Source organism: Zootoca vivipara, chromosome 4 (assembly GCF_965207765.1).
Source record: "Zootoca vivipara chromosome 4, rZooViv2.hap1.1, whole genome shotgun sequence".
Taxonomy (NCBI): domain Eukaryota; kingdom Metazoa; phylum Chordata; class Lepidosauria; order Squamata; family Lacertidae; genus Zootoca; species Zootoca vivipara.
Genome location: NC_142587.1, coordinates 46,647,266 through 46,662,467, shown reverse-complemented (window position 1 = coordinate 46,662,467; position 15,202 = coordinate 46,647,266). Strand labels below are relative to the sequence as shown.

At 38.6% G+C, this 15,202-nt stretch overlaps 2 protein-coding genes across 7 annotated transcripts in view; one reads left to right on the top strand and one right to left on the bottom strand.

Annotated features, from left to right (window-relative positions):
- Positions 1-15,202, top strand: part of CASK (calcium/calmodulin dependent serine protein kinase) — a 121,964-nt gene that overhangs the window by 57,233 nt on the left and 49,529 nt on the right. For all 5 annotated transcript variants that reach the window (XM_035116666.3, XM_035116665.3, XM_035116664.3 and 2 more), the window contains 5 exons: positions 7,416-7,518; positions 8,141-8,316; positions 10,197-10,319; positions 11,173-11,256; positions 12,231-12,330. In XM_035116666.3, coding sequence (XP_034972557.1) covers positions 7,416-7,518; positions 8,141-8,316; positions 10,197-10,319; positions 11,173-11,256; positions 12,231-12,330 — 586 coding nt within the window. The remainder of the gene's footprint in view (positions 1-7,415; positions 7,519-8,140; positions 8,317-10,196; positions 10,320-11,172; positions 11,257-12,230; positions 12,331-15,202) is intronic.
- Positions 1,595-4,611, bottom strand: GPR34 (G protein-coupled receptor 34). 2 transcript variants are annotated; one of them, XM_088667816.1, is made up of 3 exons: positions 4,488-4,611; positions 3,675-3,763; positions 1,595-3,233 (listed from the first exon to the last, which is right to left on the bottom strand). In XM_088667816.1, the coding sequence occupies exon 3, from the start codon at positions 3,156-3,158 to the stop codon at positions 2,073-2,075; it is 1,086 nt and encodes a 361-aa protein (XP_088523942.1). In that variant the 5' UTR covers positions 3,159-3,233; positions 3,675-3,763; positions 4,488-4,611; the 3' UTR covers positions 1,595-2,072. The 2 variants fall into 2 exon arrangements, with proteins under 2 accessions (XP_088523942.1, XP_034972559.2); XM_035116668.3 differs by lacking the exon at positions 3,675-3,763 and having other exon boundaries at positions 4,488-4,589.

Below are 15,202 nucleotides of genomic sequence, written 5' to 3'. Positions count from 1 at the left end.
GCTGGAGCGGTCCCTATTTATCTACTTGCACTTTGATGTGCTTTCGAACTGCTAGGTGGGCAGGAGCTGGGACCGAGCAGCAGGAGCTCACCCCGTCGCAGGGATTCGAACCGCCGACCTTCTGATCAGCAAGCCCTAGACTCTGTGGTTTAACCCACAGCGCCACCTAAGCACTAATTTTAAACCTTTTAGAGGCAATGTAGTAAGTAAAATAGTAGGTATTTCTTTAGCTTTGGTTCTTACTCAAAGCCAAATAAATACATAACATTGGCAAAGGCATGGTATAGGATGGGAACACTTACTTCCTGCATGTATGTTGTTATTTAGAACTGGAACTTTGAGGCTTATAGGCCCAAAGACTAAACAGTGTCTCTGATTGCTACAGATAAAGCAACTTCTGAATTATGGCAGGCTAGGGCTAAGCAAACCTATTCTGCTTAACTTCTGCAACATGAAACATCTTCTACCCCCCTTCCTAGATAACAGCTTTGTCTCAGGTTCGCTTAGTCCTTTTTGACTGAAAGACTGTGGCTGCCCAGTGCTGTACCTCCATGGTGACATGGCCAGGGTTCTTCATTGTATAATTTTGCCAGCAATGGATCCAGTTACGGGCTAAGACCCCAACACAAGTTGTGATGTTGGAGCCACCATTTCACCTATTTATGGCCATCTTCTAGACATACTGTATAGAAGCCTGATAGAAAGTGAACTTTGCCATGCATGTTACAAGCAGACCGATAAAAACATTACTGTATCCATAATACATGCAACAATCGTTTAAATTGTTGTGGCTCAGGAAATTTGGGTTGCTAATTTAGACTGTGGCTTACAAAAACAAATGCAGAAGCAAGCAGTCAGTTGCTGATAGTGTTATTCAGTTGCGATCAGAGGAACCAGATACAGTATCTGACCCTTTTCTATTCAGGAACACCACAGTGGGATTTTAACCACTTGCAGGGGCTTAGAATGCCCAAACCCACTCACAAGGCACTACAATTTTTCTCATTTTATTTTAATATTATCAAAACACAGAGATGTGTTTTAGGGTTCTACTATATGCGAGGTACGTATAATGTAGGAATAACCAGCTAGAAGACAAATATTAAGTGTGGGATGTCTGCATATTTCATTAGAGAATATTTCTTCTTTAAGGTAATCAAAATGCAAAGACTGACAGTGCTGGAGTTTCAGCAAATGTAGCCCTTTCATTCTTGCATGGCAACCTGCACATGCCACTGCCCCTTTTAAACATGGCTGTGAAAGGATCCTCTGCCATCTCCTGCTTGGCACCCACACTTGGCAATACAGAGTGCTTTCCAATCATTTCTAATTCAGTAGTGTCAGCAACGGGTTAGTAGCCATAATCAGGAAAGTGCAATATACAATTTTTACCTGCTCTATTTCAATTTCATTGTTAAGGATTCATGGTTAACAATTCATTCTACATTTTCTGACTTTTGTAACCCTTGGTTACATGTGCTGTGTAATTCTAAGCATATTTACTCCGCTAGATTCTTATTATTATTTTCTTCCTGCTTTATAAGGTATTTTTTATTTTATATGTGTTTTATGTTAAAATGAAAAGAAACGAGTGAACACACTAAACTTGTTTTGTAATATTTGAGATACTTGTCTGCATGTACTGTATACAGTATAGTTTGGAATCCATTGACACAAATAGTTTTAATTAATGTAAGTCTGCAGTACAGTTGTAAAATGTTATTGAGAATTAATGCTAGCAAACATCATTACATACACAAGAGTCTTGTGCGGAGATTACTTTCTGCTTCTAATATACTTTACACACACACCTTTTCAAAAGTCTACTGCATCTACAGCTATTACTACTTTTTCATCTCAGAAACCTTACTCTTAAATTCAAAAGTCTTAGCTATTACAAAATTATATATGTGATTACCAAAGCAAATTCTTAAGGAAGTTCTGCATGAGAGTAACTAAAACTAAGACCATGCAAAAATGTTATCTCTGTTGACAGGATTTGTTAACTTTAAGCTACAATCCTATTCACTCACTGAACTCAAATGGAAGTTACTTCTGAGCAGAAATATATGTTAATTGTTAATCTTATTAAGATGCATTCTGGAATGGTGACTTGGGATTTCTGAATTATCTTGAAAAGAATGTCCTTGTTTTGTCTCTGAAGTACTCTCATTCACACTTGAATCCACATGAAGTCGCTTACAAATCAGTTGAAGTACAGTTTTCCGGACACTTCTGGACATGAAGAAATACATAACTGGATCTAAGCAGCTGTTAAATGATGAGAAGACTAATGTGATCTCATTATATTTGTGAATGATCTGTTTCCAGTAACAAGAAGTTTTTTGTAGTTGTGAAGTGATATAAATAAATCTGAATATATGATAAGGAACAAAGCATAATGTGAAAATGATAAGTACTATGAAAGATTTCCTTGCAATGGCAACATATGTTCTAGTATTAGGAAAACTTGTTCTCTTCTTGGAAATTTTCAGAAGATTGTTTGCAATTTTAACATACGACAGAATCAGTAGGATGGAAACAATCCAAAATATTATAACAAGAATATAATTAACACCTGCTTCCATTTTTGCGTTTTGCTTTTCTCTGTAATGGAAACATTTTGATGAATATTTATCTTCATTCCTGGTAGACTGAACAACCATCAGTATAAATCCCGTTATTGCAACTGTCCACAGCGTACAACACAAATATACGCTTTGTCTTGCTGTTAACACTCTAGGGCGTGGTATAGATTTGTTAATTTTTACATAACGGTCCCAACTAATAAGCCCTAGTAGTACAATGCTGATGTACATGTTCATATAAAATAAGTTTCCTACAATCTTGCAAAAAATCAAGCCCAACAGCCACTTGTTCTGGGCTATGTGATAGAATATTCGGAAAGGGAGACAAAATATCAGTAAGAGATCTGCGATGGCAACATTAAGCAAATAAACATGGATAGAGTTCTTCTTGCAAGGAATGCCCAGAAAAACATACAGGGCAGTAATATTGCCAACCAATCCAATTACAAAAATGACCGAATATGAAAATAGTAGAGTTAAAGACAGTGATTTCTCTTCCGTATCACAGTAAGTAACAGGCATTTCTGTGGAGTTTTTTCCAGTTTCATTTTCAGCAAGTGAAAAATTCATTATTCTTCTCTGGGGTTTTACTGTGTGGGAGTTAAAATTCTTAGTAAATCTTCACTTACACTTTTCTGATATTGCCTGGAATAAAATGGAAGACAGTGCAACGAGTACAATGAACTTGATTAACTTTTCAAACAAACTCAGAAACTTATCTGTCATAAGCCTTGTTTTAGTCATGCATCAGCAAAATAGGGTCTTCTCCCAGAAACTATTTATGAACAAGTTTGCAATTATAACTGCTTTATTTATGAAAACATTTTGCTCCTTTTATTTCTCCTCTTTTTTAAAAGTAAGGGAAGAATGAAAAGTAGGCTTTCTATAAAATCTGATATCAATCCAGTATCCCCAGTGCTTAGATGATTGCATTGATAACAAGTGGTGATAAACAAATAGTAGGTAAAGTCTCCTTTGGCACATTAAAAACAAACTTGTTTCAAAAACGATCAAAAATACAAAATGTGTCTTGATATTAGCTAGGTAGTATCTTAGGAATGTAAGAAACAGATCTTGTTTACATACCAAATATAACTATTTGGAATTCCCCACTGTCTGTGGTGGCTGAGGCTGATGGGAGCCCAACAGTATCTGGAGAGCCATGGGTGCCACACCTGGGTTAGGGAAAGACATGTTAGAAATGGAACAAAGATCTTGTTTGATCTGTGGCTATGAGAATTTCCCCATGGCATTAGCTTGATTGAGAGTCTCTGCAAAAATATTTACATTTTGATACCTAAACCCATAATAAAGTGACATTCTAAAACCATGCCAAAGCAGGTTGACTTTGTCACCATAAAAACAGATTCAGATTATTTAAGGGTAGATTCAAAATGGAAAATCAAATTCTACTTTGTGTTTGTAGTTTAGAGTATGATTTCATTGTTGAAAATGAAAATATGAACCTTGAAAGATTTAGATTTATGATTTTACTAGTGTTTTAATATCACATTTTATATACCGTATTTAGACTCAAGAGTGTGTTCGTTTGCATGCTCTCTCTCTCTCTCTCTCTCTCTCTCTGCAATCAGCACTAAGCTCAGAGGGGCTTACTCCTCAATAGCCATGAATAAGTTGTGCTGTATTCACACTCTGCAGCAAATCCTAAACTACTTGTTGTTCCAATGATATGCTACTACTTTAATAAAGTTGCTTGTGGCAGTCTTAACATTTCTCTGCCTTTTTAAAAGGAAAGATGAAGATGTGAAAGAAAAGTAGAATATGTTCTTGAGAAAAGTGCTTTCTCATCTGTCAAGAAAGTTGCACTAGAAATTTAGAACTGTTTTTCTGCACTTAACATATGAGCAAAATAGAACTATAATAAAAGGAAATACTCACTTTTTGGTTAGTGGCGGAGTTTTTTCTACTGAATTCTCCTTTCAGCCCTTGCGTTTAAGGAAGTAAGGGAGGAAAGGAAGTCTGTCTTATTAGAAAGTTGTGACTAGGGTGGTTTTAAACTGGTAAGAATCAGCTTCATCAGCTATTTTAGTCTTTCGTGCTTTCCTCCAGATAACTGTTGGAGGATTGGGGGATGGTGATGAGCTTTTATGTGTAATAGTAATCTCTGATGCATGAAGATGCACCGTGGGAATGGCAGGTACAGTATATATAAACACACATTGGGATATGGTGGAGGACAAAATATGAGTACTAAATACAGGGGAATGCAGAAACACATACAAATAAGAGAGCTGCCATAGCTGAAAACAAAAGCACATTTAAAAAGAAATCCCAGTTAGCTCTAACCATGATTTTAGCTTGCTGGTGAGGCAAAGCTTAATCAGAGTTAAGGCAGCAGAAGGGGATACTTTACAGAGTGGTTGGGTAGTGTGTTTTCCTGGACCTACTTCCAATGTTTTAATCATGATTAAGAGTATGTCTGATAAATGATTACTTTTTTATGATTACTGAAAGACAATTACTTTTTCGGTGAAAGAAATATTGCCTACAATCCTTTTCCAGGCACTAAGTAATGCTGTCAAATTTTATACTTCAATCTTCCATTTAAGCTATTCTTCTTATTGTCGTTGTTGTTGTTATAATGTCTAAATAAAATGTAAAATCAATAATGGTATGTCCACCTCAGAATACAGCTTCCCTCCCCTAAATATTTTTCGTGCTTATGCAAAACTTGTAGTTCTCCAAAGCCTGCTGATACCTCCTCTTTGTACATGATCGTGCTATTTTGGCAACCTAAGGACAGGCAGCTAAGATAAATGAGATCACTGGGTGTGGTGAATTTTGCCACTGATGGGTTAGATATGATTGACAGATGAGTATTGTCACAGGAGTGGGTGGACAAAATATGCACTGGTTTTGTTAGCATTTGCTAGGTGTAAAGCAGTAAGGGGTGCTACTGAATCAAACATATTCAAAATGAGAACTTGTTGTGAAAAGGTAATTTAACAGTAAGGAATTAGACATATTAGAAGAGCTTTTCATTTATTTATTTTAAAGAAGGTACAGAAGAGTTCATGCAAATAGAATTTTGCAAGAGTTCTCCAGCTCAAAACAAGTGTGCTGCTTGTTTTAGTAACTTCTGTTTTTGCACCAGATAATAGGTACAGTGCCTCTTTGATGTGTAATAGGAAGGAGTCCCAAAGAATAGGTGCCACCACACTAAAGGCCTGATTCCTACATTGTTTGGAACAAACCTTCTGATGACATGGAATCTTCAACAAGTCCCAGTAAGCAGTTGAACCAATGCCTTTTGCAGTAGCTGCAGGTAGCCAGAAGTGTGGTATGCAAGTTGACACAGGAATTTCTATTTTTTCTCCTAAAGTTTAGTTAAAGACTCTCCACAAAAATAGGCAATGGTCGAATTGCATTTTATGGTATTGAAATTTAGATTTGCTCTGATGAACTAACAAGAAATTTTCATTAGGAATAAAATCAGATAAGTTTAGGGAAATAATGCTTCTGTTGGTTGAGTGTGTTATGTTGGTCACAAAAACACATAAGCCCTCCACCACAAACAAATGAAAATTTATGTTTTACCTTTATTCTCTTTTTTTTGAGGTTCTTGGCATTAAGAAAATGGGATAAGATGTTACCTGAAATATGTTCATATGGAGCATTTCTTGTGACCAGTGTGCCCCTACATTGCATAAATGTGCTGTCCCATTTGTCATCTAAACCTATTTTTATAAATGCACCATACCATCAGTGTAGGGAAACCTTACAAAGCAACCAATCCCTTGTTGTGAACGGTTGCTACAATGAAGTAGCCGGATACCTCTGGAAGACATAGGTTAGGCTGACAATTTACACAGAATCTTCCTTATCCTCCTGAACATTTTCTTCATTGGTTGAGCTTATGCTACACAGAAAACTAAACCAGACTAGTGGCAGAATAATCCGGTTAAGTTGAATAACAAACTCAGTGAAACTCTTGTGAGGGATTAGAACAGGAGTGGGAAACCTTTTTGACTCAATGGACCAGATCGTTATCATTCCTTGGCCCCATAGGCCATCTTTAACAGGTGGGCGAGAAACCACCTGATACTGGACAGTTGGCAGGTGGGTTGTCAAAGTTCCTTGTGCAACATGTCCCAAGCACCCAGCAACCACCTGGTTGTCAGGCACTTGCAAACCGCAGAATGATGGGATTTGCCAGCAAAGTGACAAGCTGCTGTCTACAAAGACCAGCTTTGCAATTGAGTTCCCTACAGGGAATTCAGGCAGGCAGCCAATCCAGTAGGGTTGAACTTACTGCCCATCAGCTAACTTCAGTCCTGCTTTCTGCAGGGTTAGGCTGCAGGATTGAGTTCGCCAGAGGGTGCTCAGTTGTGTAGCCAGTTCAAATGTATGTCTCCCTGCCCTAAACATGACATCACATATGACATCAGGAGGAGGCTTGCCATCCCTGGATTGAAATCTTAACAGGTTTTGGGTGCTTCTCTCCTTGGTGGTAGAACAGAAATTTACAAGAATAACAAAATTACTTTCTCAACAAATTCCCGCCTTCAGCTGCCCCATATCACCTGCCAAAACAATGGTTCTATTCAGCTGATACATCCATTAATGTCAATTGACACTCTTTCTAGCTTTAATACCATTACCAAATATGTGTTGTCTTTTTGTGAACATTGAAAGCCGAGCTAACTCTGTTGAAGACCTACACCAGAGAATACTTAGCCATTTATGTGGTTCTTGTGATTGTTGTAAAGACATAAGCCTATTTTCTGTTGTCATAATGTTTTGTTTATACCAAATTTTGTTTTGTTTTGTTTAAATTAAATATCAGAGGGGTTTTTGTCTTTTCAGCCACACTGTGTGCTACTTGCCTCAAAGGAAAATTCGGCACCCGTGAAACTTGGTGGTTTTGGTGTTGCTATTCAATTAGGGGAATCGGGACTTGTTGCTGGAGGTAAGAAATGCAAGTGTTTCGAAAGAGGTGCTATGGAGCTCAAAATGGCGAATTAACATTTCAGGCACTAACTACCTAAAAACACTTTCACTTCTCATAGCTGTATGTGAGGGAGGGATTTTTGTGACAGTCAAAATGAAAGATGATCCATAGTGAGAAAGTTCCCTTCCTGAGAATTGTTTATAATTATTCATCACCTTCCCACCTCCTCCAGTGTCTTTTGACTGTCTTAACACCTTTTAAATAAATAATCCTTGAGCTACTTATTATCCTTGCCATGAATCATCTATAATTGGGAGGGGGGGGCAGAAAAAAACCTTCTAGGCCTGCATTTGAGGCCCCTCCTTAAAAGTTGCCAGTTTGCTATTTTGCTTCAATTAAAGCCAGGACACCTGTTTTCATGTCATGTAACATTCAGTGGAGACAAAGCAAGGAGGAGGAGAGATGAAAGGGGTGCATTTACCGGGCCCCAGACCACTGAGATCAGCCAAGGTTCTGGTATCATGGGCTGTTATTGCACTGGTAGAACTGTTACAGGCCACCATGTCTTTTTCCAGGTAGAAGCTGCTCAGATCATAGCTCCATCTTTGAAAACTAAAGTCATTTTTGTATTTTCCTTCAGGACGGGTAGGAACACCTCATTTTATGGCCCCAGAAGTAGTAAAAAGAGAGCCATATGGAAAGCCTGTAGATGTGTGGGGATGTGGAGTGATCCTTTTTATTCTGCTCAGTGGTTGTTTGCCTTTTTATGGAACAAAGGAAAGATTATTTGAAGGCATTATCAAAGGAAAATACAAGGTACGTTATATTCATTTTTCTCAAGGAAAAAGAAGTCTGGATTTTGTAAAATGTATTTTGATGCATTAAAATATGTGGACAAACTCCAGGCTTTTTTTGATAAGAATTAATCAGATCAGCAGTCTCCTGAAAAGTTGTATTCGGAGCACTGTGGAAGTACAGAACTAGAGGGGCAGTTCCCCTCTCCCACCTCCAAGTTCAGGAAGGCGGCTGGGACTTGTCATGGTCATTCACTATGAAAGGACCTGTCACACTTATCATGGATACTTGCCACGAAAAGCACAGCAAGTGAGTTTGCAGACCCCTGACCTGTACAATCTTCATCCCTAGTCATTTGTTGTTGCATTTGCACATCAGATTGGAAGTGTACACTTCAAACACCTAAAAAATGTTTTAAAAAATTTCCCTGATCCTGCAGGTAAGCACTGAAGTCTACAATAGCGCTTCCCTACCCATGGCATTGGAAGTGTTGTTGTTAGCCAGGTTAATGTGCCATAATTTTTAAAGAGCTCAAATAAATCCTCTTAATGTGTTCACTTTTTTAAAAGGGTATTGCAAGTATTGAGTCTTCTTACTTTCTGATTTTATTAATTGGTTTGTATTTTTGGAGTTGCAATCATGTGTCATTTGGTAACAATCACAATAGCATAAATTAAAGCATATTAAAAACATTCTGTGGGTAAGCGGTCCTGTGTTTCCTTACTACTCAGTTCTTCTTTTGTAGAAAACATGGAGGAGCTAGAAACCACATAGTTTCCAAAACACAGTGGTTTAACAATAAAGTCTAGTTTCAAGTTCACAGTTTCATTCAAAACTGACATTTGAAAACTCCTATTTCCTGTTTTCAAAGCCAAATATTAGGTTTTAGCTTATAGTTCATCAGCTAGGGAGTCTGCTTTTAAAAAAAAACCCAACAAACTTACTTTCTATAAAGTGGTTCTGAACCATTTTTTAATATAATAAAAGCTGCACAAAGAGGTGGGTGTTTTCCATCTGTGGCTTGCTGAAATTTTGTTTACTTTGGAGGGAATTAAACAATCTTTAGTTAATTGTCCTTAGTTTGCAGGAATATTGAGTATGTATGGTATATTTCAGTGGTGGTGTATCTGTACACTTCAAACATGCACACACAGAAATCAGAAACCTGAACTTAGGTAACAGATTCCATTGAAAGAAAAGCTGAATTATGTAATATGTACATATTATTTGAATTGAACACATACATTATTATTATTATTATTATTATTATTATTATTATTAGAAACTAGCTAAATATTGCATGCAAATATGAGTAATGAAACCCTGATTGCTCTTTTCTGGGAGGACATTTCACCTTTTCCCTGCCCCTCACTTTTGCATACCAAATCCTGTTACTGCTGCCACTTTTCACTGCATGAAGTTTCAAATGCATAAAAACATACTGTTGGAGTTCATGAAAGAGAGAAAGTGACATGGGTGGGTGGGTGATTTGTTAAGTATCTTATACCCTAAATCACCACCACCCGAACTGTCTTTTATTACTGGTTTTTTAAATGCCCTTGATAGAGTTTCTTTATATGCATTGTACATAGTGTTAAGTTAGGCCCTTGCTGCTGAGGTCTAAGTTTGGCTACTCAGCAATAAATAGAGAAGTATTTTGCAATTGCACTGCTTCAAAGTGTTCCGTATTTTTAAATATCGGAGAATTCAATTGACTTGATCTGGTAGATTACTTGGTGAACTGTTTCAGTTCTTACAAAAGTAGTTGTGCACTAATCTGCACAAATGTTTTAACTTGGATTGACGTTTCCAGCTTTTTAACAATCTACAGCATGTTTCTGGAACTCTTGTTGTAAAGACCCTGTCATGTGCCTTAGCTTAACTTACTCTTTTTGACCTAGATGAATCCAAGGCAATGGAGCCATATCTCTGAAAGTGCCAAAGATTTGGTACGACGTATGCTTATGCTGGACCCAGCTGAAAGAATTACTGTTTACGAGGCACTCAACCATCCTTGGCTGAAGGTAAGCAGTATAAATGGTGTGAAAGAACAGCTGATCTCCAAATCTGTCAATGTTTATAAACCTTTGTAAGACTGTTGCTAACTTGTATGTACTGATACCAAGCCCTCAGATGGCATAATAATAATATAATTAAACAAAACATCATAAAAATATTTGAGCACATTTAATATTTGAAGCCAAAAGAATAGAAAAAAATTAAATGTCAATGTTCTAAACACTGTAGAAAAACACACAAAATAAAAAGGGTTTACTTCCTGCCTAAAAACCGTCAGGGATGCGACTAAGATTTTCTGAGGTAAACCTGTAATTGTGGTCTTGCCACAGAGAAGGTTTGTCTCAAACTGTCGAAAGGCACACAGAGATGGATTCTAGGAGGGTATTTTGTAATGTTCCAATTTTTGTCAAAAATCTACAATACCGTCCTTAATTAATCTCTTCTGTTTTCTGTAATTTCACATTCTTGTTCCTAACTTTATGGCAGCAATGAAGAACCATTTTATTTCAGGGGGCATTTAGGGTTCTCTGAGTTGCTGCTCTGAGCTTGTGTTTTTCTGTTTTTGGCTCCTTGTTGTTGTTTTTTTGTTTGTTTCATTTTGTCTAATGGTTGTTATGAAATATTTTTCTAAATGATTATGAGCTATCTCAAGACACTTTGTGTGAGATAAATATCTTTTTGAAAAAGAGAGAGAGAGAGATTCCTGGGAACTGCCCTGACTCAGATTAAAATTTACAAACATACTTTTTTCAGGGGGTTTTTTTGTTTGTTTTGAACATGTGTTTAATAATAGAGTTAATAACTCTAACTGAATACAGTTCTAAATGATATACATTGTTTCCAATATTTTATTTGTAGGAACGTGATCGCTATGCATACAAGATTCACCTTCCAGAAACTGTGGAACAGCTGAGGAAATTCAATGCAAGAAGGAAGTTAAAGGTAAAGAAAACAAGCAAACTACTTATATTAAAATATACCGAAATAGCATTCAGGGTGATCGCCAATGTTAATTATACCCACGCCAGACATACATTACTCTGAATATGACTTAGTTGAAAATCACTCTCAGAATAGTATTCTAGTTGTTGGCCTTAATGATATTGGGGTGGGGGGGATGATTGTTTGGGGGGGGGAATCTTCATGAAAAGATGTGGATAGCCACATAATTTGAATTATTTAAACTGGAATAAAAGAATCATCAACAATAAAATGCATATTGTTATAGAACAGTTCCCAAGCGTCTTCTCTTCTCTTCTCTTGTCTGTCTGCCCAAGTACATGCAATATTTGCAAGCTGACGTCACCACCTTGCATTTCAGCAGAGTGAAGCAGTAATAGGCCATTTTTGCAGTCTCTGGGTGGGCAGCAGTTGCAGCCTGATGAAGCAGGCCCTCAATGTCACAGAACCAAAGACCTCTCCATTGTGTGGCCAGCTGCAAAGGAGGGTGGGATAACCCACCATCTCCTAGTTTTCGAATCAGCCAATCAGAGTACCAGAGGGCCCAGCTATATACCGTAGGCCAATTGTGCCCGAGTTCAGGGCTACAGTCAGCTGAAGAACATATAACTACTTGGAATTGTGCTACAGAGAATAAAGTTTAATGGTTACTCTGGTATTGCACAATCCTTTGTTTCAGTCATAAACACTTTACATAGGTAAAGAACTTTAAACCAGTTTCTGATTCAACTGATTCATCCCAGAATGGCTATTAAAATATCCACAGAGTTGGCTCTGCAAAGGTGTGTTGGATTCATAGGTGACCATTTGAATACAGGTTACAAGCAAGCAACTATTTTTGCTAGTGCTAAATTTAGAATCCCCTTTGGCCTTAAAATGATGGCTTTAGGATCTATAGTATTGGGGGGAACATTACTGATAGTGCACTTTATGACGTTAGCTTTTTGTTTATTCAGGGTGCAGTACTAGCAGCAGTATCAAGCCACAAATTCAATTCTTTCTACGGTGATCCCCCTGAAGAACTGCCAGACTTCTCTGAAGACCCTACCTCCTCAGGTATTTCCATTTAAAAGAACATTACTCTAGTGACTTTTGGTCAGACATATTCTAATTGTGGGTGGTATCGAACAGAGCACTTCTGCTAAAACCAGAATTTCCACTTGCACTAGAGATATTTTCATTGGGTGTCAGACCACCACATGGGTGACTATCGCCACCTGGCATTCAATGCAGGAAATGTTCAGAGTCAAGCAGGATAGATGTAATAAGATCCCAAGGAGCTGAACTACTCAGTACTACAGCTTTAAAAAATACATGTTTGGAGAATGTTAGAAACAGCAGAAGAGATTCCTGCTTTGTCTTCCTTTATCTCTAAACCAGCTCAGACTAGGAAGTAGGAACATAGAAAGCAGCCATAATTTATGTCAGAACATTGGGACATCTGACTCAGTATTACCTATACTGACCAGGAATGGCTTTCCAGGGTTTCAGACAGGAATCTTTATCAGCTGTACATGGATATTCCAGGGCAGTGGTTTTCAACCAGTGTGCCATGGCACCCTGGGGTGTCTTGAATGATGGTCAGGGGTGCCGCGGGCAACACTGACCTCTGTCCCTTTCCTTCCTTCCCTCCCTTCCTCTGATGCCCTCTCACGTCTCTGCCTCCCAAAGGCCTGAACAGCTGTTTGTTGCAGCAGCCCTGGCTACATGCTCCCCATGTGAATGGTGCCTCTGGTGCTGGTCAGGGGGTGCTTCCCAGGCCTGTGGGACACTGTGAGGAGGTACCTCTCTTTGGGGCATGGGGGGCAGCTCAGAGACCAGGGGCTGCAGCTGCGGCTGCCCAGAGGATTCTCAAGGAGAGGGAAGAAAAGAAGAGACACTCCACAAGGGAGGGTGTTTGAAAAAGGGTGAGAGGCTGCCAGCTCTGCAGGCAAGAGGTGACATAACTGGGCTCTTGAGCCCCACAGGGGTGCCGCAGAAAGAATGTGGTTGCTCAAGGGAGCCATGGACCCAAAAAGTTTGAAAACCTTTGTTCCAGGGGTTAAACCTGGGGTTGGTTGTACATGAAGTATATACTCTGCCACTGAGCTATGCTTCCCAATTCATATTGGGAGCAAGAAATCTATCTCTGTTCCAAGTCCTCTAGCAAGTGCTCCAGCTGCCTATTAGTTCAGTTAACTCAATTAAAAGTGCTTTTGATAATGTATAAAGCTCTGAAGAACTTGGGATTTGGGTATCTTAGAGAATTCTTCTGCCAGCACCAACCTGTTGAGGCTTTGAGAACAGTGCCTGTGGTCCTGCTTTTTGTGCCTCGTGTAAATGTTATTCACAGTGTGGGAACATAGGATAGGGTCTTCTCAGTGCTGGCACCCCGATTATGAAACACTTTCCCCCTGTTAGCACAGACAGCTACCAAGTCCTTTACACCTACTAGCTGACTTACAATAATAATAATTTATTATTTATACCCCGCCCACATGGCTGGGTTTCACCAGCCACTCTTTGGGGTGAGTAGTTGTGGCAAGGAAAAATAGAGGCCTCCTAGTAACCCAATCAGAATCAAATAACAAAAACAATTAGGAAGAGTAAAGGAACCTTTAAGGTGATGAAAAAATAATCCTGAAATTGATGTAACAAATGCATCTCCAAATTGTTCAGAATATTCTTTCCTATTCAGTATCTTGTAAGTGGTTCCCAGTTTTTATGAATTTTCTTTTTCTCAAAGAATATTTATAATATGAACATAATTAATTCAGTTAACTTATTTTACTGCATGCCATATCTTGATAAGTTGTTCTGTTACCAATAGGAGTACTTACTGATTGCCCATCCACAAACACTATTACAGTAATATATTGACATATTTCCCACTAGCTGTTATCTCTGATCTCTAAAATGCACTATCGTACACTGAAAGTCAGTCACAACTTTGCATAATATACATTTTCACTTCAAGATTTTAGCATTATGCACTATATTTTTCAAGCGGCATCTATTAAAGCTTCAGGAAGGCTTTATTTCTACTGGTTCCTCAATCTTGATAGAAGCAGTAGCCCACTTACATAACTGCCCTGTCATCTTTCCTGTCCTAAAACTTGCATGGTTCCTCTTATTTTCTGTACAACATCAGCATGATTTCTCTTCCTCATTTGAAGATAACAGTATGTATTAAAGCAAAGGTTAATAGTTAGTTTATTTTGTCTCCCCATGCATCCTTGTGTCTTGAATATGTCAGGTGGAAGAGTTATGAAACTGGAGAAGCCTCCTTCTCACGCTAGGTTGCAGGAATGTGTTGATGCTGTATAGCTCTACTAAGCTATATTGCTATGTATAGTGCCACCACACTATATTATTTTGTTTTTGTTTTTCCAGGGCCAGGAAGGAGAGGCTTGAATGTTTTTTTGACACTTACTTAACTGTACTCACTGGAGAATCCTTCAGAGGGATTTGTACCTTATTTCTTGAAATAAAATAATTCAATTTTTTTAAAACGAATGTGGCATGAGATACAAGCTTATTAGTAAGGAACTTAAGAAACTTCAGTTGAGCTTTTATATTTAAATTTAACTGACGCAGTGCTGTATGGCATGATGCGGGTGGCGCTGTGGGTTAAACCACAGGGCCTAGGGCTTGCTGATCAGAAGGTTGGCGGTTCGAATCCCCGTGACAGGGTGAGCTCCCGTTGCTTGGTCCCTGCTCCTGACAACCTAGCAGATCGAAAGCATGTCAAAGTGCAAGTAGATAAATAGGTACCACTCCAGCGGGAAGGTAAACGGCGTTTCCGTGCACTGCTCTAGTTCACCAGAACCAGCTTAGTCATGCTGGCCACATGACCCACAAGCTGTACGTTGGCTCCCTCGGCCAGTAAAGTGAGATGAGTGCCGCAACCCCAGAGTCGTCCGCGACTCGACCTACTGTTCAGGGGTAC

Bases quoted from the DNA above. Each gene is read 5' to 3' on its own strand.
- GPR34 (XM_088667816.1), bottom strand. From the start codon at position 3,158: ATGAATTTTTCACTTGCTGAAAATGAAACTGGAAAAAACTCCACAGAA.